Below are 27725 nucleotides of genomic sequence, written 5' to 3' on the forward strand. Positions count from 1 at the left end.
TTTTCCTTAGCATTCTATGAATGCTTGATGAAAACCGCGACGCCACGTGTCAAACAGCTACCACGTGATTGTTAAATTTGCACCATAACAGTTGTTTTTTCTTATTTGGAGGTTCAGAATACAGCTGAATAGTATCCTGATCAACATGAATGATAATTCTATAGTTCAAAAAGTAATAAAAAGTTATTCTTTATAGGCGATGCTAGTCCACGTGGTAGCTGTTTGACATGTGGCGTCGCGGTGTTCATCAAACATTCATAGCATGCTAAGGAAAATTTGATGCTTTTCTGGGGAAAACCGTTGGTTCCGAAAACCCCGGATGTATTGCCGTTGAGCTCGATGGGGGTTGACCGAATCGATCTGGTCTCTTAGGGAAAGTTGTTCTCCAGACGATTCCGTTCATTTCTTGCCATCCTAGAAGTTTCTACATGTTTTACCTTAGCCTGTAGGAGCGAATGAACGAAAATTCAAAATTTCCCATAGTAAATCCCATGTAAACTTGAACTCGCTTGAGACAAGCCAGTTTTCAACCAAATAAGCTGAAATTTGGCGTGAGAGTCCCTATGGGTATGCCCTACAAGGGGAACCACACCAGAACTTGATCTGAGAACTTTTCAAAATCCGTACCCACTCTAATATATAAGTTAGCCGCCGGGCTTTCGAAGGTTACTTTTAAAAAAATTAAATTGATGGTTTGATGGCTCTACACAGACTGACCGGGAATAATTAATTTCCCTCTCTTTATTGAATCTGAAAGACACTACGTAAACTATGTTGTTGCGCCACTTTCCTGGAATCCTCGCCAGACGTCGTCACTCCAGACGTCGTCGTCGTCCTCTGGTTACAGTGTAATATGATGTGCCGCTGCACACGGCGCATGCTGACGTTGTGATTATTCGATGTTCGCGGTTTCTAGCTGAAACCGCGTGAATGGTTTGGTAACTACTCCATCCTTAGAGAAGATTCGGCCCGAATCTTTATTTGAATGTTGACTTATGGATGCTGAAACGGGATCATTGGATTCAAGGTTGTTTTCTACAGTAGCTGCTGATTTTGTCTTTCTTGTAATCAACCACAACAATACTATTATTATGCTACATGATAATGTTAGCATAAAACCTCCTATGGTAAAGTATTGGAGTTTTGTGTATTGTTGTTCTATCTTCTCGATATGGTTTATATTCGAGATTTGAATCTGTGAAATGTTATGCTCTTTGAAAAACCATTCTTGTTTGAATGAAATTCCTATCATAGGAATCATTGTAATTTTATGGTGTTCAACATGACTTTTACCACTAAACTTGGTGTTGTTAATGGTAATATCACAACCTTCGTATGATACTAATAATGTTCCCGTAACAGAGCGTTCTTTGATGTTACACTCTGATTTAATAGAAGTTGGATAATTTGCATCCTTTAATATTACCGTAAAATCGTTGACAACGTCAATCTGTGTGCCTCCCTGGTACTCCTTGAAGTTGCATCGCGCTGGGGTTCCTCTCAATGCGTTCGAAATGCATTTATCTTCGCTTATGTCTTTCAGATTTTTTGAATTACAAATTTTGTATTTCTCAATAGTATAACATGGTATTTGTGACACAAAAGATTTTGTTCCATTTGTTATAACACTTTTGTAATCAAATGTTATTATTGAATTATTTTTAGGGAGAAGCTCAATATTAATGAAGTCGTATTCAAATGGTTCAAAATTTGGAACTTTAATAACAAATATTATTGAATGATTTTTATGGAAAACTTCTAAACCGAGATATTCATAAATTTGGTCAAGACTACTAATTGTAATGTTTTGATCATTGTTATCCGAGCATTCGTTGGTGAAGGTTGTCTGAATCAACATGACTCGTCGCGTCCCGGCGCAAAACGCCGGCAATATTGCCCTACCTGCGGCTCAAGCAGGCAAAAAAGTGGGAATTTCCAAAAGGAAGGTTGAGGCCTCAACTGATGGCCAAAAACCGGGGATTTCCAAAAGGAAGGTGCTTTTGGAAGTGACATCGAACAGCAAAAAGACGAAAAAGAGCGACGGTACTGTACCGATGGATGAGGAGGAGGAGAACTCTTCGTCCACGAGGAGCAGCTATTGAAGAACAACAAGTTCGCTGGACTGCCTGACGAGGACCAGGTAGCGGAAGCAAAGGAGAATGAAGTGAAACAGCGAAAGGAGAAACTGCCTCCTTTTTATGTGCGGCAATCAGCAGCAACGATCGACTTTCGAGCGGGGCTGGTTGAACTCATCAAGTCTGGGAAAGTCCTAGGCAACATTCGTCTGTGTCAGGACGGATTTAAGGTGCTGGTGCAATCCAGGCAGCACTATCAACTGGTCAAGGATTACTTGACCGAAAACGAGGCGGAGTACTTTACCCATGATGTCGTCATGGATAAGCCGTACAAAATCGTCGTCAGAGGTCTGTACGACATGCCAGTGGAGGAATTAGCTGCCGAGCTAAAAGTTTTGAAACTGGATGTGTTGGCCGTGCACAAAATGAGCCGACGCAACAAAGACATCAAGTACCGTGACCAGCTCTACCTGCTGCATTTGGCTAAGGGATCGACGACGCTTCCTGAGCTGAAGGCAATCCGAGCGGTTTTCAACATTATCGTGTCGTGGGAGCGATACCGACCAGTGCATCGTGACGTCACACAATGCTTCAACTGCCTGGGTTTCGGGCACGGAGGTAAGAACTGCCACCTGAAGCGTCGTTGCGCCAAATGTGGTACCGATGCGCACATCACATCCCAGTGCATCCAAGATTCGCTGGTGAAGTGCCTCAACTGCAACGGTGAGCACTCGTCAACCGACCGAAAGTGCCCCAAGAGAGCTGAGTTCGTGAAAATTCGGCAGCAAGCATCGACGAAGAATCAGCCTCAGCGTCGTAGAACTCCTCCAGCCCTGGTGGAGCAAAATTTTCCACCTCTTCAACCGCGACGCCAGGTCCCGAACTTGGCACCGTTGCCGTTGGATCCCAGGAAGAGAGCTGAGATGAATCATCCACGGCCGGGTTCCAGCCAGGAGCCGAGAACGCCACCACCGGGCTTCAGCCAGGAGCCAAGACCAACCCAAGAACCAGCAGTTGAGGAAAATGGTAATGATCTTTACACCTCAACCGAACTCCTCAATATTTTCAAACAGATGTCCGCTGCACTGCGTGGATGCAAAACCAAGACCCAGCAGATTGAAGTGCTGACCTCGTTCGTCATCCAGTATGGATCGTAGGTCCCTCAAGCTGCTGAATTGGAACGCTTGCTCCATTAGGAGGAAGAATTTAGAGCTGGTGGATTTTCTTCGCGAGAAGGAGATCGACGTAGCTGCCATCACGGAAACTCATCTGAAGCCCGGTGAAAAAGTTTATCTGCAAAACTACAAGATCGCGACGCAGCTCGATAGGACCACCTCTGGAGGAGGAGGTGTGCTTGTCGCTGTTCATCGTGATCTCAAGCCACGCCGGCTGCCACACTTTAAGCTGGACATCATCGAGGCCGTTGGAGTGGAAATTCCCACTTCGGTTGGCCCAGTACTCTTCATTGCTGCATACTGTCCACGTCAGGTGAATGCCAGAGATGGTTCAGCAGCAAAACTGAAGAGCGATATCCAGAAGCTGACACGGCGGAGCGCAAAGTACATCATCGCTGGTGACCTCAACGCGAAGCATGAAGTTTGGGGCAACAGCAGGAGGAATCGGAACGGAGTGATTCTGCACAACGATCTGCAAAACGGATACTACAACGTTGTGAGTCCGGATCGTCCAACGAGGGTGGCTCGGTCTGGGAATCACTCAATCATCGATTTCTTCATTACCAATATGGCTGAGAACGTGGCTCATCCTGAGGTGTTTGAAGAGTTGAGTTCTGATCACTATCCGGTGGTTGTGGAGGTTGGAGCTTCCGTTACTCCGCAGCGGCAACCAACCCGGAAAGATTACCACAACGTTGACTGGCAGCAGTTTCAGCAAGTGGTCGACAGCAACATCGACTATGATCAACACCCGGAAACTTCTGCCGATATTGATCGTTCGCTGGAGGTGATCCAGCAGGCTATCAACCAAGCAGAGGCTGCCAACGTTCGAGAGGTTCCTGTTAATTTTAAGGTAACTGATATTGACGTAGATACTAAACACTTGATTAGACTTAGGAATGTTTATAGGAGACAATATCAACGGACTGGGGACTATGACAAAAGATTTCAGTGAACAATTTGAACAAAATCATACAAGACCGACTTGACAATATCAGAAATCAAGAATTTTCAAAACATGTAAGCCAGCTTGGGAATTATTCAAAACCATTTTGGAAACTTTCAAAAGTTCTTAAAAACAAACCAAAGCCTATTCCTCCTCTTATTGTTGAGGATTCTCCTTTGATTACATCCGAGGAAAAGGCAAATGCACTTGGGCTTCATTTTGTTAGTTCACATAATCTTGGCGCTTCCATGACCAGCCGTAAAGAAACATCAGTTGCCAATAGTATTTCAACAATCAATGACTCTACCTTTGAATTTCCTGCAGATTCCCATGTTTCTGGTGAGGAAGTCAAAGTTGCAGTTAAACAAATGAAAAATATGAAAGCTCCAGGCTTTGATAACATTTTAATCTGGTGTTGAAAAAACAGAGTGATCAGTTCTTTCAACATCTAGCCAATATTTTCAATAAATGTTTGCAACTTGGTTACTTCCCCACCAATTGGAAGCTGGGCAAAGTCATACCAATTTTGAAGCCTCAAAAGATCCAACATCGCCAACAAGTTATCGTCCCATTAGTCTTTTGAGTAGTCTGTCCAAACTCTTTGAGAAGGTCATCTATTCAAGGCTTTTGGATTTTACCAACGATAATAATATAATTTTGAACGAGCAGTTTGGCTTCCGAAAGGGACATAATACTGCTCATCAGCTTACGAGAGTAACTAAAATCATCAAGCAGAACAAGCTTGAGTCTAAATCAACTGCTATGGCTTTGTTGGATGTTGAGAAGGCTTTTGACAATGTTTGGCATGATGGTTTGATACATAAACTGTATTTATACGGTTTTCCAATGTATCTTATCAAAATTATCCAGCACTATCTTTCGGAGAGATCGTTCAAGGTTTTTCTGAATGGGATTGCTTCTGGATTATTCAACATTGATGCTGGGGTTCCCCAAGGAAGTATTCTTGGCCCACTTCTGTACAATATTTTTACATCTGATTTGCCTACTCTTCCTGGTAATGGTGTGTTGTCACTTTTTGCTGATGACACTGCCGTTATTTATAAGGGTAAAATAACCAGATATTTAGTTGGCCGTCTTCAGAAGGGTCTTGACGTTCTTTCCGAATACTTTGGCGACTGGAAAATTCGCATAAATGCAGCCAAAACTCAAACCATCATTTTTCCACTTTCCAAATCGGCCAGATTTGTCCCAAAGGATGATGTTTTGATTAAAATGAATGATGTTTCGATACCCTGGTCAAAGGAAGTTGTCTATTTAGGTCTCATACTTGACTCGAAACTTTTGTTTCGGCAGCATGTAGATAAAATATTGAACAAGTGCAGCATTCTCATCAGGTGTTTGTATCCTTTAATTAACAGAAAATCAAAGCTATCTTTGAAAAATAAGTTAGCAGTTTACAAACAAATAATTTACCCCGTTATTGAGTATGCAGTACCTGTTTGGGAGTGTTGCGCTAGAACTCATAAATTGAAGCTCCAGCGTGTCCAAAACAAGGTACTCAAAATGGTTTTGAATGTTCCTGGCTGGACAAGATCAAGTGAGGTTCATGAATTAGCAGAAGTTAAAATGTTGGATCAGAAGATTCAAGAAAAATGTTTGAAATTCAGGGAAAAATGTGCTATATCTGAATACCCCTTGATTCAAGGATTGGTTTAGTTTATGGTAAGATTAAGTTAGTTTTAGGTTAGGTTATGTTTTCTTAACATTTTTTTCCTCATTGTACCTAGTGTTACAAAAATGATAAATCATATACTTTTAAAGTTATAAAAATGAACAGTGTTTAAATCACGAAAAGCAAACTAAAGCTGAAGAGCCACAGCTGACCACTTATTATGTAAACCAAATGTAATTATTATAAGAAAGATTCAATAAAGTATATTTAATTCAAAAAAAAAAAAATAATGTTTTGATCGGTCAATATTTTTTCAAATGTTTCCATTTCATTTAGAGAGATAATATTCTTGCAAATGATACCTAATTTAGCTAACTGCACTGACTCTACTAAATCATTGATTTCTTGATCCAAAAACTGAATGTTAAATAATAGTTCGAAGAGGTTTTGTTTCCAAAAGTAATCAGATTGGATTGTTTTTTTATTGATTTGAATTGAAATTTCTTTTAAAATTTTGATTTGCTGCTCATTCAAGTGTTTAGTTATTTCATTTAACTTTGATTGAAGTCTATCATTTATTATTATTTGACGATTATTGCTTTCAATCAAGTAGTTAGTTTAAGTTTTTGTTATATCAAGTTGTTTGTTAATGTCATATAGGTCATTGTTGTCTAAGTTGCCAGTTATTGATTTAATAATGGTTCCTATTGGATTTACAAGTCCTCGTTTGTGTCTTGGTGTCAGTGGTTTAAGGCGCTTGAAATTATCGGATAACTTCATTACCCTTCTTTCTAGAACCTTATGAAAATTTTGAGTTGAATTGTTTTTGTAAAAATGTTCAAAGCATGTGAAATTATATCAATGTTGCTTTGAATATTCTCTACATTAACTATGTGCAAATGCAGATTTAGATTTCGGATGATTTTTGTTTTATATTCTTTGAAGGCGATGAATCCATCATTTCTGTTCAAATCCGTGATGATGATTTCGGCTAAAGTTGTCATCACGCACCTAGAAATAAAAGTTATTTGTTAATTTCTTTGGCGTCTTAATTTGGTTTTATGATGTTTTCTACCGATTTCATCAATGAAGGTTTTTCGTTGATTTTGAGCTACTTTTGTTTTATTAAATTTGTCCTTATGTTTACTTTTGACGCCTTGACGTTCTATGTAAACGGACGCAGATTCTTCGAGATTTGGTTGGTGTTCTCTGTTTTTATTATGGTAAGATAAATCTTTTTTTTGTGTATTTTTTAGTGCTATGATAGCTTCATCATAAACTTTATCTCTGGCCGCAATTATATCAATCAATTCAGTAGGCCTCTCTTCTCCATCCCGAATTCCGTAGAAAATTTCGGTAGGTTTAAGATTGGTTGAAGAATGTATTGTATTATTGTATAGTGCCACAGAGATTCTTAACTTTTCCTTCATTGATAAATTCGCAAATTTTTCTTCGTTTGTTCGTAGTATTTCACATAAGGTTGAATGAAACCTTTCAACGATCCCATTCACCTCGCTTTTATTAGATGGTGTGTAATAAGTTTCAATGTTGAGATCTGCCAGCATTCCACGAACTTCTGTGGATTTTAACGATGGTTCGTTATCGCTCACGATTAATTTCGGTATACCGTAAAGTGAAAATAATTTTGTTAATCCTGCTCTTATATTTGGAATTGATCTTGATTTTATAGGGATTAAAATGCCAAATTTGGATAATTTGTCAATAACTGATATGAATATGTTTTGGGTACAAATAAAAATATCCAGATGATAAATGTCTAATGGTTTTTTGGTATTGGTGTTTTGGCAAATGAAATTTTATACGGAGTCCTTTCGTATTTAGCGCGTTTGCATATTTCACAAAGCAACACGAATTTTCGGACAATTTTTTTCATGTTTGGAAAAAAGAATTTTCGAGAAATTACGGCGAGATTTTCTTCTATTCCTCGGTGTGCTCTATTATGAGTTTCTTCTATAATTTCGTCTTGTTCCTCTGGTGATTTAAGATCGATCAAAAGTTTTTGGGATATAAAAATTTTGAACATTTTTGCCCTACTAAAATAATTTTTGTAGACTGTTTGAACCGTGTTAATAACGTTTTCTGGACAGTAAATACAGTTAACCCGATTTGGATCGATTTTTGTCTTTAATATTCTTAGAATAAGGGGTACGCCGAAAGTAACTTTAGTTATTGTGTGTCTGAAGATTTTAGTAAAGATTTGTTCGAAATGTTCACTTTCATTTTCTCCTCTTTTAGAATAATTTGGTTAACAAAACTATTGACAGGTTTTTCAGTGCAGGGAATAAAAGCTGAGTCATCTGTATCGGCGGAATGTTGTGTTGCATCATCTGATGAGATGTCTTCTTCAGGGTTTGATGATTGTTCATTTTCATTAATGTTAACATCGTTTATTATTCTTGACAATCCATCAGCAACCACGTTTTGTTTACCAGGTCTATATTTTGGTTCATAAGAATAATCAAGTAAAGCGATCATCCATTTGCCAATCATTGATGATGATGGGTCTTTTAAATTTAAAGCATATGTCAATGGTTGATGATCTGTATAAAGAATAAACTTTCGTCCAAAAAGATATGGTCGAAAATATTTTGTTGCCCAAAATATGGCAAGTAACTCTCTTTCTATAGTGGAATAATTTTCTTCGCTTTTGTTTAAGGTCCTTGACGCAAATGCTATAGGTTTATCTTTTCCTATAGGCCCCTGGGATAAAACTGCACCTAACGCATATTTTGATGCGTCAGTAGTTAATATAAATGGTTTTGAAAAATCAGGATATTGAAGAATGCTACTGCTTGACAAAATTTGTTTACATTGTTCAAAGGATTTTATAAATTGAGGGGTATGTTCAACTTGTTCACCTTTCCGTAAACATTGTGTGAGGGGTTTAGTAATTTTACTAAAATCTTGTATAAACTTTCTGTAATACCCTATTGTACCTAAAAATTCTTTAATTTGTTTTTCTGTTTTAGGTACTGGCCAATTTTGAATAGCATCAATTTTGTCCGGGTTAGGTTTGACACCTTCATCAGTTATGACGTGACCTAAAAATGCAACCTCTTTTTTTAAAAATTCGCTTTTGTCTAATTGAATTTTGAGATTCGCTGCGCTGAGAGCATCAAAAACTTTAGATAAATTAACACAATGTTCTTCAAGGCTTGTGCTATAGACGATTATGTCGTCCATGTAAACAAAACATATTTTTCCAATTAAACCAGCTAAAACGACATTCATGTGACGTTGAAAGGTGGCTGGAGCATTTTAAGTCCAAAAGGCATCCTTGTATACTCATAATGTCCGTCTTCAGTCGAGAAGGCAGTTTTGATGATATCTTGTGGTTCCATCTTAATTTGATGAAACCCGGAGGTTAAATCTAGGGTCGTGAAATAGTGACTCCTGCCTAATTTGTCAAGGATATCACTTATGTTCGGTATCGGAAATTTGTCATCAACGGTTTTGGCATTGACTTTTCTATAGTCAACCACAATGCGCCATTTTTGTTGTCCTGAAGCATCTATCTTTTTGGGTACTACCCAAATGGGTGAATTCCACGGAGATGAAGAAGGTCTAATGATACCTTCTTTCAGCATTTTTGATATTTGATTACTTACCTCTTCTCGATGACAATATGGGTACCTATAAGATTTTTGGTATACTGGTAAATCATCTGATGTTCGAATAACATGTGTTGTTCCGTTTGTTGCTGATAGTGGTTCATTATCGACGTGAAATAAATCTTGATATTCATTAATAACCTCTAAAAGTTTTTCCTTTCTTCGGTGTTTAAATGGTCAAGCCTTAGTTGATCAATAAGTTTTCTGTATCGTTCTGGTTGAAATTCATGATGATTGATTTCATCCGATGATATGATTTCAAAGTTATTAAGTTTAATTTGCATGGGATTTTGCAAAGCAAATTGTTGATCATTTTAGAGTCATTCCGTATAGTTATAACGGCTTTATTTTCAGAAGCTTTGTAAAGACCTGAACAAATAATTAATTTTGGTAAAACTTCAAAATCCTCAAAAAAAAAGTCACCAGATTTTTCAGTAACTGGGATTTCTATGTTTAAAATTGATTGTTTTGGTATAGTTTTGCACATAATATCAGGATATTTTCTATACATTTTAAATGTTTGATTGAGAATTTGGATCGTATTCAGTTTTGAATCAATTTTGGCATCGAGGTCTTGAAGTGTTTCGTATCCAAGGAGTCCATCAAAATATTTATGAAAATCAAAAACATGGAAAATAAATTTTTTAGTCGTTAATGAAGGAAATGGATTAAAATTAACGTATTCATTAATCAAATGTTTTCCGGAAATATTTGAAACAATTGTTGGTTTTGAAGCTTTGATGCTTTTCGTAATCTTTTTGGACTCAAATAGTTTTTATTTGATCCCGTATCAATTAACAATTTCAAATCAAATCCCTCTTGAGTTGGAAGTCTGAGGTATGGAATATAATTTCTGGATGTCAAATTTGGTTGTTTGTAGTAGTTCCCATAAAAGACTTCATTTGAGCCGGAAGCTTCTACTTGATCTTCATCCTCGTTGTCATCTTGTTCTAAATTTCTCAATTCCTCAACATGGAATCTTTGGGGTCCCTGTACGAAATGATTTCTTTGATTGTTGGGTCTATTGATGTAATTCACATTTCTTGATCGAAGAGAACGATCAACATCCATAGGCTCCGGTTTTGGTAAATTTGGTTTTGAGTTAAATGGAGCAAAAACATTTCTCGGTGGAACATTTGGCACTTGATTTAAAGCGAAATAATTTTTCGGTGGAATATTTGGAACTTGATTTGAAGTAAAATAATTTTTCGGAAATTTATAGTTTTGCATAGGCTTTGGTGGTAATTCAAATTTGCGTGAATTATTTATTCTTTGGAAATTTAATTCTTCCATGCACGCATCAAACGCATGTTTCAGATTATCGGGTCCGCGAGACCTAATATTTCCTCCTATCGGTTCTTTGAGGCCAGCTAGAAAAACGTTCAATGCATTTTGACGGTACATACCAATTCGATCTGCTCTTATATTGAGATCTTGTATCGAAACGTTAGCATGGTTTATTAGCAAAGACAAAGTATGTTGAATTTTACCATAGAAATCTTCAATTGTACCTGTTTGATACAACGAATACAATTCTCTGGTAAGAGTAAGGTTATCTCTTTTATCACTGTAGTACATGATTAAAAATTCTTTGATTGCTTCCCAATCAAGCCCAATCCCGTATAGTTCCAAAACATTATCCGCGTCATCAATTATTTTTCTTCTAATTGCCTGTAACCACATGTTGTAAAAAGGAGTGTTAACACAAGGCCTCATAAAAGGCAGTAAATTTTCTACGCTTCTTATGAATGAATGTAATTTGATTGGATTACCGGTGAATTCTGGAATCGTATCAACAGCATTCGGAACTTTCATGCTGTTAACAATGTGCGCTGCTTCTTCTAATGTGCGTTGTGCTTCGGCCGCAGCTTGTTCAGCTGCAAGTGCTTGAGCAGCTTGGGCTGCTGCAGCTGCTGCTGCTGCAAGTGCTGCTTGCTCAGCATCCATTTTTAATTTTCAAAAAAAAATCAATCACTTAACGGTTTCTTCTCTTCCTTTTAATTTTTGAAACAGTCCTTTTATTTTTCACTTAACATCAACAGTTTATTTGATTGTAAAAAAAAATTACTTGATTTGTACCCAATGTTCATTTGAGTATTAATTAGATTTGTTTGTCACAAAACTCACTTAACTTAATGTTGTTTCCCGTTAACAGTTCACGAAAAATTCACTTCTCTCAATATTCATTTGAGTTTCGGAATAATTTGTCCCCATTAACAGTTCACTTTAAAGTTCACTTAACTCAATATTCACTTGAGCTTGGAATAATTGATTGCCTCTTAACAATTCATGATAATCTTCAATTTAACAGTCCCCAACGGAATTCTATGCACTCAATATTCACTTGAGGCTCACGAAATTACTTACATAAAAATAAGGATGGTCTTCATGCTGTCTTTGATGATATTCGTTCACCAGCAATTGAACAGCATATCCTACCGACTGCGCCAGTTAGCCGCCGGGCTTTCGAAGGTTACTTTTAAAAAATTAAATTGATGGTTTGATGGCTCTACACAGACTGACCGGGAATAATTAATTTCCCTCTCTTTATTGAATCTGAAAGACACTACGTAAACTATGTTGTTGCGCCACTTTCCTGGAATCCTCGCCAGACGTCGTCACTCCAGACGTCGTCGTCGTCCTCTGGTTACAGTGTAATATGATGTGCCGCTGCACACGGCGCATGCTGACGTTGTGATTATTCGATGTTCGCGGTTTCTAGCTGAAACCGCGTGAATGGTTTGGTAACTTATATACTGAAAATAGTTAAATTTTAAGCAGCACTTGGTCCTATAAATTCAAATCCGAAATAAGTTTCTTACAAATAAAAACCGAACTATGCGGGGTTTATCCCTTTTTTTGTTGAAAAGTACATCATGTACTTCCGAGTGCTGCGCAAAATCAAGCTCTTTTCGGTAAAATCGCTGTATTGCCAATAGTTCATTTTAGTTTGATGTAAAATTGTCAGGGGAACACGATGTTAATAAAATAAAAAAATATAGGGAATTGATCAAAACTGAATTTTAGTATTCGACACGTTAAAATATAATATTAGGGGGCATTTAAGGGTTAAAATTTTATTTTTATCGAATTCCTTGGACAATTTTCTATAAGATGCAACCTGTAGAAAGTCTTTTGCTCAAATATTTGCAAAGTTATGATTAAAAAAATTGTTTTTAGAAATTTTTAGAAAAATGTTTACAATTAAAATTCATTGAAAAGGGGCCATCCATAAACCACGTGGTCACTTTAGGGAAATCGGAAATGGATTTTATTTGTATTTTTTGATTTGGATCAGACTTTGTAGGGGCCTTCCCTATGCCCAAAAAAAGCTATTTTGTGGCATGGGGACTGTTGGATCCCCAACCTATCGAGGAAAAATGGCAACACTTGTCATCGTCGCAATGTTTGCTGCGATCGATGCAACCCTGTGTTCAGCGCGCAACGGCAGCCGTTGCTGCGATCGACGACAGAAAAGGGAGAAGGAAAAGGCGCGTGAAAGGAGTCGACCGAGAAGAAGAAGTTTTCTCCACGTCAGTCTCGCGCCACCAGCAGGAAGAACAATTTCGCTCTCTAGTTTTAGCTATTATTTAATAAACTAGTATTTAGTGAGAAACTATAGTGCTTCTTTCCGACGCCCACGGCCAGTCCAGAGTCCACCTTTCGCCTTCGGCAAACAAATCCGCCGCATTTCGTGGGGCCAGTCTGTGGCCCGAACATTGGTCCTTCAACCCGGATTGGACCCGGCGTGGACGCTGGAAAGAAGACTGGTGAAGGAAGGAGGCAAACCGGCCTCAGCGCGGACAGTTCTTTCGAGTCGCGGGAAGCAAACCGGCTTCCGCGTGAAAAAACGATTTCGCGGAGTGCAAATCGGCATCCGGAAGTGACAGTGCGAGGCAAACCGGCCTTAGCACAACGGAACGTTCTGTGGAACCATCGGCGGGCAAACCGGCCATTCGTCCGTGGACAGACAGAAATAGTGCCACTTAGCGTGAAAAGTGAAATCTAACCTGAAAGAAGAAAAGTGAAAATGCCCCCCAAAACACCACGCACGCCGCTCAAAAAGGAAGGCCAAGAGGAAGAAGACCTGGAGAACCTGGTTTTCCTCCGGGAAGAGCAGACGGAGGTGATTGATCGGCTGAAGGCAAAGATCGACGCGACTCTCGTCGAGGAACGCACTGAGGCCGCTGCGAAGGTTCACCGATGGAGGTTGGACACGTGCTTCGCCGAGTTCGCCGCCATCAAGGAACGCATCTACAGGGCTGATCCGAAGAAGCGGAACGACCACAAGAAGGTGGTCGTGGAATTCGAGGCCTTGTTCGACCAACTGGCCATGACGCTCGGAGGTTGGAACGCTGGTGCCGCTCCAGCTGCATCGTCCGCCCTCGTTGAACGACACGACCGGCCCATCGTGATCCAGCAACCTCTTCCACGTGTTTTCCCATCCTTCGATGGGAAGTACGAGAACTGGGAGAAGTTCAAGGTGATGTTCGTCGACGTCGTTGACAAAACGAACGAGTCGGCGCGCATGAAGCTGTACCACCTCGAGAAGGCTTTGGTCGGCGACGCGGCCGGCTTTATCGACGCCAAGACCATCCAGGATGGGAACTACGCCCATGCCTGGAAGCAGCTGACGGATCACTACGAGGACAAGCGCCGGATGGTAGACCTTCACATCGGAGGTCTACTGAGTGTAAAGAAGCTGGCCTGCGAGGGCCACCTGGAACTTCGGGCTTTGGTGAATTCCGTCGTTGGGAACGTCGAGAACCTCAAGTACCTCGGCCAAGAGTTCAACGGGGTGTCCGAACAAATCGTCGTCTACCTCCTGGGCCATGCTCTTGACGACGACACCCGGAAGGTTTGGGAGTCTACGGTCGCAAAAGGTGCCTTCCCGAAGTACGACGAGATGATCAAAACCCTGAAAGATCGCATCTCGGTTCTGGAACGATGCGACACCACCAACGACGAATCACCAAGGCAACAACATCAAGCAGATTCCAAGTCGACCACTACCAATCAACCTTACCAGATCTCCAACACAGCTGTCACGTCGCCTCCGAGAATCTGGTGCGATTTCTGCAACGGACGGCACCTGACCTTCAAGTGCACTGCCTTCAGCGGCCTCACGGTGCGCCAGCGCATGCAGGAGGTCAAAGAAAAACGTGTCTGCTTTAACTGCCTGCGCGCAGGGCACAGCGTGAAGAGGTGCATACGGACGAGCTCGTGTGGTAAGTGCCAACGCCGACACCACACTCTTCTACACGACTTCTACCAGAAGTCAACCACACTGCAGAGACCAGTTCCTGCTGTGCGCCAAACGCAAGAACCGCTTTCGCCAGCCGAAGTGATCTGCAATCCCACCCCCATGCTGCAAACAGCGATCGTCAATCTGCGCGACGATAACAACCGACCTGTTCCGTGTCGTATCTTGATTGACAGCGGATCGCAGGTGAATTTTATTTCCAACTCGATGGCAACCCGACTTAACCTACGAAGAGTAGCGGTAAACGTTCCGATCTGCGGGATCGGAGGAGCAACGTTCAACGCCAAGGAAACGATCACCGTAAAGCTTCAGTCTCAGCACAGCGATTTCTCCGCTGATGTAGAGTGTTTGATTGTTCCGAAGGTAAGTGGGAAGATTCCATCGTTGCCGGTCAACTCGACCGATTGGCCAATTCCCAAGGGACTGCAGCTGGCTGATCTGAACTTCCACATTCCGGGCAGCATAGACATGCTCGTCGGTGCCTCCTGGTTCTTCCGCTTGCTGAAAGGAGGACACATTCAGCTCTGGGACAACTTTCCGGAGCTACGCGAGACTCACCTGGGCTGGGTAGTCGTTGGAGGCGCAGAAGGTGCCATCTCTGGACAGCAGTACACTCACACAGCTACGCTCGACACCCGAGCAGCCATGTTCTTGAAAGTACCCGATCGACCGGAAGAAGTTTCGGCTGGGCCGTCCCCCAGCCCGGGGGGAGGATGTTGGATCAACACTTGTCATCGTCGCAATGTTTGCTGCGATCGATGCAACCCTGTGTTCAGCGCGCAACGGCAGCCGTTGCTGCGATCGACGACAGAAAAGGGAGAAGGAAAAGGCGCGTGAAAGGAGTCGACCGAGAAGAAGAAGTTTTCTCCACGTCAGTCTCGCGCCACCAGCAGGAAGAACAATTTCGCTCTCTAGTTTTAGCTATTATTTAATAAACTAGTATTTAGTGAGAAACTATAGTGCTTCTTTCCGACGCCCACGGCCAGTCCAGAGTCCACCTTTCGCCTTCGGCAAACAAATCCGCCGCATTTCGTGGGGCCAGTCTGTGGCCCGAACAGGGACCATCCATAAACCACGTGGACACTTACTTTAGGGGGTATGGCGATTGTCCATGCTCCATACAAAAAAGTGAATTTTCTGATCAATTTGGTGTCTTCGGCAAAATTGTAGGTATTGTTGAGAACTATTGAGAAACAAATAGGTACACGGAAAAAAAATGCCGTTTTTATTAACTTTTTATTCACAAAAACTCAATTTCCTAAAATACGTATTTTTTGATTTTCGAGATTTTTTGATATGTTTTAGGGAACAAAAACCCGCAACTTCTTAGCCATAAAGAAGTATGGTCAAAAAATCTGCTGCCGAGTTATTATTGAAAAAATTGCCATTTTTGAAAAAAGTCGTAATTTTATGCATACACAAATTTTACTTATTTTTTTCAATGAAAAATTGAATTTGTAATCGAAAAGTACTTAACTGATTGTTTGATAAAAGGCTCTGTTTTCAAGATATAGCCACCGATAGTTTGATTTCAACGAAATATTTGCAGCTTTTTTTTTTCAAAAATTGAATCATGAATGATCATTTCTGATAAAAATGTTTTTGAAAGTTTGCTATCAAATTGTTTAAGAGACATTGAAGATTGGACCTCTGGTTGCTGAAATACAGCTTTGAGAAAAAAAAAAACACGAAAATTGAAGTTTTGTAAGTCTCACCCAAACTACCCTCCATTTCCTATTGTCTATATCTGAGCAACTAATGGCCCGATTTTTAATGTTAAAAAAAATGAAAAATTTGTGAAATTTTACGATTTTTCGAAAACAATACTAACATTTCAAAAAGATCCAACAAACGCCAAAAACATAAAAAATATAAAAAAATATTGAAAAACAAAAAATAATTAAAAAAAATATGCGAAAATATGCCAAAAAAACACATAATATTTAAGATTCATAAAGTGCAATAAATTTGAAATACTTTACATTTGCTACATGCTACAAAGTCTTGATTTATTTCCCAGTAAATTTCCGCTGTTTGATTGCATTTATATCCTATCTATATTCAAATGCTGCCATTTCAAAGTCAATGTCTATCCTATTTTGTAGGAAATCCAACCCCTGCTGATAAACAGCTCTTTTCAATCACACGTCAATTTGGACGATATGCAACTTGAATGTGCATTTGATTTTCTCAGAATTCAAAAAAATTTGCACTGCTGCAAAGCTTGAGAAGGAGAACAATGCTGGAGTGATGAATGGAATGGAGTGAATGAATTCGCCCTCGGAGATATTTGTTAAATTTCGTGGAATAGTTAAGGTTCAGAATTTTTAATTAGTTTTCAATCAATTGCATAATGCGGCCACAATTAGATCAGCTGTCCCTAGCATCGAAAAGAATTATAATTGGCTCGAATTCTGTGATTGATTTACGATTATATCATCGAATTCCAAATTCAAACTCGCGAAAGTAAAGTGTGCGCGCTGCTGATCGACGTTCGTCATTTTTTGGAGGGGGTCTGCCTAGGTTCAATATTGAGGGAATGCAATTAAAAATTCACAGCACATGTATGCTGCGCAAACATTCGTCAGCAACTGTCCGTCCGATCGTGGCAAACACATTTTCGGATGTATTTTCAACGCTGCGGTTGGTGGCATTTGCACAGACAAGTGGACTAGCATCAATATATTCAACATTTATAGAGCTTGCGCGAAAGAGTACTCAAAATCGGGCCTCCAGCCCAAATTTGGTTAAAAAACTGGCCCTGGAAATTGTTCTCAGATCATCCCCTTGAACCCCATGGCATGCAAAAATCGTTATTTATTAGCAACTGACTTGCACAGAGCAATTTACCTAAATGCTCAAGTTTTACGCGTTAATTCCCATTTAAAGTTGTTCCTGCTCAAGGCAAGCAAGTTTTCAACCAAATGGGCTGAAATATGAACTGCAGGCCCCATTTTGTGTACTCTTTCGGGCAATCTCATACACAGAAAAAATCCATTCCTGAAATCATGAATTTAAGAACCACGAAGAAAAGTATGGTGTATTTGGAGTATAAATGTAAATATATTTCTTCGTGATTCTCAAATTCATGAACATAATTCACGGTTTCGCGAATTGACTTTTTTCCGTGTATTATTTTTGTTGGGGCCAAATCCCCCAACTGGATTCTGCGGGTGGACTGTATGGATTGTTCTTACCGTCTTTCGTCGGGGTGTGATTAAAACACTTGAAAATTCACTTTTATATCGCAAAACCTTGTATTTTCCCATCTATTTACACAAAACACTACCGCACTTGTTGTCGTCTCGATCGGGAGTGAAAATTTTCCTCTTTCTCTCTCTCCTTCCTTCCATTGCGCGCACTTCGTTGCGCGCCAAACCACACCGCAACGACCGTTGCTCAGCTGTCAAAGCAGGCAGCGTCGAGGGGTTGCTTGATGGCAGCAACCAGTTTGGCCGGTTCGCTCGATTTTTTCTTTTGTGTCAAATATTTTTCGGAGGCAGACGTCGATCGCCGACAATTTTTGATTTGAGAATTTTAAATTTTTGAAACCTGATATAATTTCTGTTTTTTTTAAAGGCCGTTGCAAATACTTTTCAAAGTTTATGTCTCCTCCCCCCCTTCAAAATTTGTCCGAATCAGGGGGCAAAAAAGCATTGATAATTATATTTGGTATGATTGGATGGAATGAAATTATTTTAATTTTTTATGAAATTCCAATGCACAGCACCTCAATAACTATTTTTTTCGCTAAAACAAAATTTTCCTCAATATTTTGATATTGTGGAAACGAATGATTGCAAAACAACTGAACGTATAATGCATTTTAAAACACTTTTTTCATTCAAATGTTGAAATCATGGCTCGTAATTTCAATTTTCAAACTTTAACCTCGACTTTGGTCAGAGGCGAGAGACATAAACTTCAAAAAGTATTTGCAACGGCCTAAATGTGAAAATTGAACGTTATAAAGAATACTTTCCAATCATTTTAAAAAGCCTATGGAGCAAAATTGTTAGACAATTTGTTCCTCTCTACGAAAACAAATATTTTCGTGAATGATAATAATGGTGCTGAATGAAAAAAGTTATCTTTTTAAGAAAATAAACCTATAAGCTACTGGAACTTGTACATGGTACACTTTTCAATTTGATTTTACATAAATCAAACCATCCACATTAACGACCCCCGAGTCTTTTGTGGTCTCTATTGCAAGTTTCTGCTCGAACCTAGGAGTCCGAAGGCTTGAATGGAGAGAGCACCCAAACCTCTTTCTACTCCAAGGAACCTTCCACCCCAGTGTTTGAACTGACGACCTTTGGATTGCGAGTCCAACCGCCGCCAGCGATTCCACCGGAGTAGGCTTGGTTTGGTGTGTTGTTTGTACTTATGGCATGGAGACGACTCCTACACCTGGAATGACTTAACGGCCTAACAACCAAGGCTGGGACCGACATTTTACTTCCTCATCCGATGGAAGGTTGCAGAAGATGGGAATCGAACCCAGAATCATCCGCTTACAAAGCGGACAGCGTAACCATTCGGCCACGCACTGCCACATAAATATAAGGTCTAAATTTGTTATCTACCAGGATTTTGTTTTATGTGTTTAAAATTAAATAAAAAAGCAAACCCTATACCTTTCTTTACCAAGAAAGGCAAAAATGTGAAATTTATTTTAGAGTGTTCCTTTGTTTAATCAAATCTTTTAAGAATAAGAAATTTATTTGCTAATTAATTTGGAAATCAAGAAACCATGTCTTTAACGAGCATAGGATTTCTCAGAAAAAAAAACTTTAAAAAAATATTAGTTTTTTGATTTTAACTTTTCACACAGAAAATTGCATTGCGGAAAATGTTCATTTTTGAAAAATCTCATTGTTGAGTATGTTATGAATTAAAAAAGGCATGTTTTTTTTATTAAGTTCGAAAACAATGTTGCCTTTTTTGTATTTTTTCATCAGTTAAATTAAAATAAAGCGAGTTTTTTTTAATTTTTCTATGTTAGGCCGTGGCAAAAATTTTGTAAACTTTGAAAAATATTTGCAGCGGCCGTATAAGATGAAAAAAAAACTTTTTAATGTGGGTTAAAATACTGAAAAGATGTATATTTTAAATCAAAACTAGCATTTCAAAAGGGTTAAAGAGAATTTTCTCAGCTATTCAAAAAAAATTTCTTCCAAAAGTGGGCAAACATGTGCACTAATTTAAAAAAAATAAAAATTGCTTCTATTTAAAAAAAGCTACCTTAAAATGGCTTGAAAACGGTGAACTTTATTAAAATATCGCTACAGTACTTTTTGATTTCGAATATGAATTTACATCAAAAAATGTGGTTGAAAAAATTTTGCGACCTATATTATGATTTTTTGAAAAAATCAGTATTGATTCAAAAATTCATAACTCGGTCAAAGATGTTTTTCACAACGTGGAAATTTCTGAAATGTTGACATTTCATGTCCTCTTAAAAACATATCAAAAAATTAAAAATTAAAATATTAAATTAAAAATCACAATTTTTTACCGTTGTTGGAGTGGTCATGATTAACAACCCTGCATCTACTGTCGGGTCACCACTGTCGGGTCAACTGTGACCATCCAACGCGAGTGACCACTCTTATCACGGCTGCACGCGACCTACAGCAGCTGATCGCGGTATTGGTGATCGCGGTAATCCTCTCGCGAGATGGACGATCGTGATCGCTGATAGGACCAACACCAACAGCAGGATGCACTTTTCGGGGTCGATGACCGCCAGGCCGGGTTGATGACCTGACCTGCCTCAACGACGGGAGCAGCTGACCTGCTGCGATTTTTAGTTTTTAAGATTTAGAACCTCTCGAACCGGCAGATCGAAAAGGTCGATTCTGCGCCTATCAGGCAATTTAAATGTGTTAGGCTTAATATTAATAAATGTAGTTCGTTTAACTTTCGTTTTGTGCAGTAAAATTGTGTTTAAAATTAAAGTGCTGTTTTTCTGTAATTGCGTGTTGTTTTATTGTGAATTGGCAAGAAACCCGGAAGCCACCCCACGCACGGATTACCCAACGAACCAGGACCAGACCAGCCAGCCCAATCCGATCCGGTCGATGCTGGGGGCCACCAGAGCTGTCGAAGGCTAAGTTGTACTCCGGCTCCCCAACATTCTGGTCCTTCGAACCGGATCGGACGGATCCTGGTTCGCGGGAGGAAGGACGGTTGGACGCTACATTGCCGTTTGTGGACGAGGTTCGTCGCCATTGGACTGTGGCGTGGCACGGTTCGCCATTGCTGCTGGGAACAATCAAAGCGCGCCAACGGTTTGGCCATTCTTCCCTGGGACAATAGGACATTGTACCCTCAACCCGGACAACGAACTTCGCGCTTGGACATCTACGCGCCAACGTGTTGCGTTTGGTAAGTGGAACCACTACGTATATGTCCGCCGAAGCGTTCAGACATTCCCGGTACTGACACACCTTCCATCCACATCTACGCTGTGCACATTCCGCTGGAGCGAACCGCTGCGTGCGTCCCATTGGATCGAGCGAGCGGCGAGCGCGCCTCCGGTCACGGTCAGCCATTTTCTGGGACATCCGGTCAGCCATTTCCTGGACCATCCGATTGCTGCGTTGCTGCCGGAGCCATCCGACTGCTGCGTTGAAACACTGTTCCAGAAAGGACACCTTTTGCCCAGGTAAAATATTCTAAGCACAGTGTATGTCGAAGCCGAAGCGAGTCGCTACCGTGAAACTAACACCATTTTTCGACCACACAACTCTTTACTACGCCCGAACCGGCTGGACGCCGGTGATTGCACGTGCTGTGACCACGTGGAGGTCGCTGACTATCTGCACGACTCCAAGCCGACACGCGGCGACTCCGAGGTCGCTGGAGATCTACACGACGATCTGCACGACTCCAAGAGGACATCTAACGGTGGCCACAACCGTTTGCTACCGTTCAGACCACCCGAGAAGGACGACATCAACGTCACTGACACGTGCCAAGACGGATCGCCACGTGGACTGAAGAGGCTGCGCAACTGTTCGTTTCTACCGGTGAGTGCTAAAGAATAGTATATTGCCGAAGCTAAGACGACAGAAATACACCATTTTAAATCGAGTTTGTATCCTCTTCGCTTACACCACGCATCCCTGAGGTCATCCCATTCGCTGATTGATTTACGATCTGATCTGGTTTACGTTGTTTTTTGGTTGCTGCTACTGTTTCTCTAGGTGAGATACACTAGCAAAGTATATGGCTTGCCGAAGCCAAGGCACCGTTGATACTACATGTCGTTTTCCACCTCTTCTTCGCACACCCACGCATTCAATTTGAGCTGCCCACTTGACCGCTAAGGACATTCTGGTTTGACGTCTCGAGTTACCTGGTGCTTCCGGTTCCGATTGAACTCCCAACTGCTTTGGGTACGATCAGTTACTGCTAAAAGTAAGTAATTTGCTACAGCAGTATATGTTCTTGCCGAAGCCAGGACGAAACGGAATACTACAGCACCACATTTTTTCGCTTTACATTCTCTGACGTCATGGCACCCCGGAAGTCCTTGTTAGGACCGACGCTGAAGGCGTTGACCGTAAAATACCAAGAGTTACAAGCAGCGCTCAATGACATCTTCATATTTGCTGATAAATTCAAGGCGGAAACAACCGCTTCCCAGGTGAGTGTGCGCTTGGAAAGTCTAAACAAGCTGTGGGAAGTTTTGTGCACTACCTTGGTGGAGATCAAATCCCACAAAGACTACAACCCGAGGACGACCCTACCTACAAAAAGGACCGCGAAACGTTGACTGAAGGCTACTACCGAGTAAAATCCCTTCTACTGGACAAGCTGAAGGAACGACAGGAAGTTCCTTGTGAACCGACCCACAACGACACGATTGTTGGGGGGACTGATCACGCCCGTTTGCCTCAGATCAAGCTTCCTATGTTCAAAGGGAACATCGACGAGTGGCTGAGTTTTCGTGACTTGTTCCTCTCACTCATCCACTGGAAGTCTGACCTACCGGATGTGGAAAAGTTCCACTACCTAAAGAATTGTCTTGACGACAAGCCCAAGAGGATCATCAGTGGACTTTCAACCACGTCGGTCAACTACAAGCTGGCATGGGATCGTTTGCAGAGGTACTACAACAACCACAAGGTACTTAAGCAGCGACTGGTGCAATCGTTGTTTACCCTTCCAACCCTCGCCGAGGAATCTGCCACCGATCTGCATTCCCTCGTTGACGAGTTCGAGCGTGTTCTGAACACCCTCGATCAGGTGGTCTCACCCGTTGACTACAAGGATCTTCTGCTGGTGAATTTACTCGTTACGCGTCTGGATCCTGTTACGCGTCGCGCATGGGAGGAAGTATCTACGGCGAAAGATTTGGTTAGAGATTCGCTAGGTGATTTTGCAGATGATTCAAGGGAGGAATCTGCTAACGACACGACGAAAGACACGTTGAAGGACTTGTGCGATTTCCTAAACCGACGTATTCGAGTTCTGGAGAGCTTGCCACCGAAAACTGTGAACAGTCGGGCTGTTCAACACCAACAACAACAGTACGTTCCCAAATCCAAGGCAAAGAAGGTTAGCTACAGTACGGTGCAACATGCTGGCTACTCGTGCGTGGCTTGTAAGGACAACCACTTACTCTACCAGTGTTCTGCATTCCAACGGTTGGCGGTGTCGGAGAGGGACGCATTACTCAAGACGCATTCCCTCTGTCGCAACTGCTTCAGAACTGGTCACCAAGCCAAAACTGCACGTCCAAGTACAGTTGCAGGAACTGTAAGGGTCGGCACCATACTTTGGTATGCTTTCAACAACAACCGGAAAGGGACAACGCGGTGACGGCACTCGCGGTTGCAGGGAGCAACAACCCTTCCAACTCCAAGGAAACCCAAGGTCCGACAACATCCCACGTGGCAAACATGGCAGCCACGAACCCATCCGTATCAGGCGCAGCAACCCAAGCTGCATCCCAAGTGCTGTTGGCTACAGCAGTGGTCATTGTCGAGGACGATGATGGCAATCGGTACCCTGCTCGCGCACTCCTCGACTCGGGGTCGGAGAGTAACTTCATATCAGAGCGACTGGCGCAGCTGATGAAGGTCACGCGAGAAAAGGTGGACATTTCCGTGCTAGGAATCGGTCAATCTGGCACAAGGGTTAAGCACAAGATTCACGCAACGGTGCGGTCTCGGTTATCCAACTTCGAGCGAGACATGAACTTCTTGGTGCTCTCAAGGTTACGGTCAATCTGCCAACAACAACAATCGCAACAAATGGATGGTCGATTCCGGACGGAATTGAATTGGCAGATCCAGCATTCTTCCAGTCCAAGAAGGTGGACATCGTCCTTGGCATTGAATGCTTTTTCGAGTTCTTTGAAACCGGTCGAAGAATTTCCCTGGGAGACAATCTACCAGCGCTGAACGAGTCGGTGTTCGGCTGGGTGGTATCCGGTGGTCTCTCGGTTCCATGCAACTCCACGCAGGTGAAGTGCAACGTGTCAACCTCAGAGAAGATGGAAACTCTGATGGCACGGTTCTGGTCGGCTGAAGACGTCAGTTTGGACGACGCATTCTCTCCCGCTGAAAGACGCTGCGAAGAGAACTTCCAACACACGGTTCAACGGTTATCCGACGGTCGGTATTCCGTCTCCATGCCCAAGGTCGAAGGTGGAATCTCCAGGTTGGGCGAATCCAAGGAAATTGCGTTGCGACGGCTGCACGCAACCGAGCGCAGACTGGCAAGGGACGCCAATTTGCAGAAACAGTATACAGATTTCATGGACGAATATCTGGAACTGGGTCACATGTCCAAGGTCGAAGAAACAACTCCAACCCAGGTCAACCGGTGTTTTCTACCGCACCATCCGGTGGTCAAGGAGGCCAGTACCACCACCAAATGCAGAGTTGTTTTCGACGCTTCTTGCAAAACATCTTCTGGAGTCGCGCTGAACGATGTGTTGCTGGCAGGGCCGGTAATCCAAGAAGATTTGCGCTCTATCATTCTGCGGAGTCGGATCAAGCCGGTTATGCTTGTGTCTGACGTAGAGAAGATGTTCCGTCAGATCATGGTACACCCAGAGGAAAGGCCATTGCAATCCATTCTGTGGCGTTTTTCTCCGGACGAGGAAGTTGGCATCTACGAGCTGAAAACCGTCACATACGGCACCAAGCCCGCTCCATTCCTCGCAACCAGAACGCTAAAACAACTAGCGACGGATGATGGACCTCGATTTCCGCTTGCTGCACGGGCAGTCAACCAAGACACCTACATGGATGACGTCATCACTGGAGCTGAAGACGTCCAATCAGCAATCGAACTTCGGAAGCAGCTAGACGAGATGATGCTACGAGGCGGTTTCAAGCTTAGGAAATGGGCATCAAATCGACAGGAAGTGCTAGCTGGGATTGCTGAGGAAAACCTAGCGATTAGCATGGAGGAAATCAACCTTGACACGGATCCTGGAGTGAAAACTCTTGGTCTCACATGGATGCCGAAAACGGACACGCTAAAGTTCCAGTTCAACATTCCCGATTTGGACAAAGTGCCTGAGCTCACCAAACGCTTCATTTTGTCAACAATTGCCCTTCTTTTTGATCCTCTTGGACTGCTAGGACCGGTCATCGTAACAGCCAAGATTTTCATGCAATCTCTGTGGACGTTGCTGAACCCGAACGGAGAACGTTTGGATTGGGATGAGGCGGTACCTGAAATGGTGGGTGAGGTCTGGAGGAGATTTCATTCACAGCTCGCTTTGCTCAATGAACTTCGCATCACTCGTTGCGTCATCTGCCCTGAAGTGTTCAAGATGGAATTGCACTTCTTTTCTGACGCATCTGAGAAGGCCTTTGGAAGCGGTGCGTATTTGAAAAGCGAAGATCCAAAGGGCAGGATATTCGTGAACTTGCTCACATCCAAAACCAAGGTGGCACCGTTGAAGAGCCAAGCGATGCCAAGATTGGAACTTCGCGGTGGCGTTTTGTCTGCTGAACTCTACGTGCAAATACTGCAATCGCTGAAGATCAAAATTCCAACCTTTTTCTGGGTCGACGCCATGTGCGTGTTGTACTGGCTACAATCACCACCATCAACATGGGTCACATTCGTCGCCAACAGGGTGGCCAAGATTCAAGCTCTCACGGAAGGCTGTGTCTGGGGACACGTGCCTGGAGTTGAAAACCCCGCAGATTTCCTGTCACGTGGAGTCATGCCAGCAGATCTCATCGACTTGGTACCATTCTGGAAGCCAGGCTGGGTGAAAAAGACGAATGAGCAACGCCAACCACAACCGAAGATCGTGACGACGGAAGAAGCAGAAGAAGAGCGAAGAAACACTGCGGCATCGGTAGCTGCAGCAACTACGGCTGAGTTCAACGTTTGGTTCATCTCTCACTTCTCTTCGTATCCCGATCTGGTCAGGCGTACGGCGTATTGGCTACGCTTGAAGGATCTACTTCGCATGCCAAAGGAAAAGCGGTTCAAATCGGACTTGTTGACGGTTGCGGAGCTGAAAGAAGCAGAGTTCGCATTAATAAGGCTCGTTCAGAAGCAAGCTTTCGCTGATGAATGGAACAAACTAACCAAGGGGAAACCAGTTGCGAATAGTTCACCACTGCGGTGGTTCAACCCGTACATTTCCGATGAACAGCTCATTCGAGTGGGAGGACGCTTACGTCATTCATTGGAATCCGAGGACACGAAACATCCCATCGTACTTCCGGCTAGGCATCAACTCACACGACTTCTTTTCCGACATTTCCACGAGAAATTGCTTCACGCTGGTCCACAGCTGGTGTTGGGAGTCGTTCGATTACGCTTTTGGCCACTTGGGGGCAGAAGTGTGATCAGAGAGGTGATCCATCACTGCAAGGAGTGTTTCCGGTCGAAACCCGTGGCGGTTCAGCAGTTCATGGGAGAATTGCCTTCTGCTCGGGTTACCACCTCGCGACCGTTCGCGCGTACAGGTGTGGACTACTTTGGACCACTTTATGTGCGCCCAGCCCCAAGACGACCTGCAGTTAAGGTTTACGTCGCACTTTTTGTATGCCTCTGCACCAAGGCTGTCCATTTAGAGTTGGTAACAGACTTATCCACAGAGCGTTTCATCCAGGCACTTCGACGATTCGTAGCCAGGCGGGGAATCTGTGACGACATCTATTCCGATAACGGAACGAACTTCGTTGGTGCTCGTAATAAAATTGCTGAACTCCTGTTGCTGCTCAAAGACCGTAAACATCGCGACATCGTCTCCAAGGAATGTTCAAACCAAGGAATCAAATGGCACTTTAATCCACCCAGCGCACCACACTTCGGAGGCCTCTGGGAGGCCGCGGTTCGATCTACAAAGAAGCTATTATTAAAAACAATCGGCGAAACACCTGTTACCCCAGAGGATCTCAACACGTTGCTGGTCCAGGTGGAAGGCTGCCTCAACTCTAGGCCGCTAACTCCGATGTCCGATGACCCTAATGACCTGGAACCATTAACACCGGCACATTTTCTCGTGCAGTCATCACTGCAAACAGTTCCCGATGTAGATTTGTCAGCAATTCCGATGAACCGGCTCGACAAATTCCAGACGGTGCAGCGCATGCTGCAAGATTTCTGGACTCGATGGCGGAGGGAGTATTTGTGCCAGCTAGGGACGGGTCAAGCGCTGGAAGCCACCAATACAGATCGAGGCCGGTAAGCTTGTGGTCATCAAAGACGAGAACTCACCACCAATGCGATGGAAGATGGGAAGAATTTTCGAGGTACACCCAGGCGAAGACGGAGTGGTTAGGGTAGTAACGCTGAAAACCGCCGACGGCTATCTCAAACGACCGGTGGAGAAACTGTGCATACTGCCACTTCCGGAGTACAGCGACGCCATGGAATCAACGGATGCAGATCTTCAAACCCAATCCTAACTTCCTATCCCTATTCCCACATCCCCGAAGAGGTTTTTTTGTATCTTTTCAGAAACTGGTCATTTCTGGGTGGGTGAGATGTTGGAGTGGTCA

General features: G+C 42.4%; 3 protein-coding genes across 3 annotated transcripts in view; 2 read left to right on the plus strand and 1 right to left on the minus strand.

Annotated features, from left to right (window-relative positions):
- The window catches only part of LOC119768868 (neuropeptide CCHamide-2 receptor-like), an 81007-nt gene that overhangs the window by 2356 nt on the left and 50926 nt on the right, over positions 1 to 27725 (plus strand). The window lies entirely within an intron of this gene.
- Positions 694 to 6426, minus strand: LOC119768869. Its single transcript, XM_038260396.1, has 2 exons — positions 6121 to 6426; positions 694 to 1804 (listed from the first exon to the last, which is right to left on the minus strand). Exons 1-2 carry the CDS (start codon positions 6154 to 6156, stop codon positions 893 to 895), a joined length of 948 nt encoding a protein of 315 aa, XP_038116324.1. The 5' UTR covers positions 6157 to 6426; the 3' UTR covers positions 694 to 892.
- Positions 22253 to 27412, plus strand: LOC119768603. The gene is made up of 5 exons (XM_038258719.1): positions 22253 to 22384; positions 22498 to 23308; positions 23371 to 23903; positions 23960 to 26380; positions 27116 to 27412. Exons 1-5 carry the CDS (start codon positions 22253 to 22255, stop codon positions 27410 to 27412), a joined length of 4194 nt encoding a protein of 1397 aa, XP_038114647.1.

The sequence above is a fragment of the Culex quinquefasciatus genome, chromosome 3 (genome assembly GCF_015732765.1).
Source record: "Culex quinquefasciatus strain JHB chromosome 3, VPISU_Cqui_1.0_pri_paternal, whole genome shotgun sequence".
In the NCBI taxonomy this organism is placed as follows: Eukaryota; Metazoa; Arthropoda; class Insecta; order Diptera; family Culicidae; genus Culex; species Culex quinquefasciatus.

Coding starts and splice junctions, on each gene's coding strand:
- LOC119768603 (XM_038258719.1), top strand. CDS start 22,253: ATGGCACCCCGGAAGTCCTTGTTAGGACCGACGCTGAAGGCGTTGACC. Junction 22,385..22,497: donor CGGAAACAACCGCTTCCCAG/GTGAGTGTGCGC, acceptor ACCTACAAAAAG/GACCGCGAAACGTTGACTGA. Junction 23,904..23,959: donor AGCACAAGATTCACGCAACG/GTGCGGTCTCGG, acceptor GGTGCTCTCAAG/GTTACGGTCAATCTGCCAAC.
- LOC119768869 (XM_038260396.1), bottom strand. CDS start 6,156: ATGGAAACATTTGAAAAAATATTGACCGATCAAAAC. Junction 1,805..6,120: donor AAATATTGACCGATCAAAAC/ATTATTTTTTTT, acceptor AATGATCAAAAC/ATTACAATTAGTAGTCTTGA.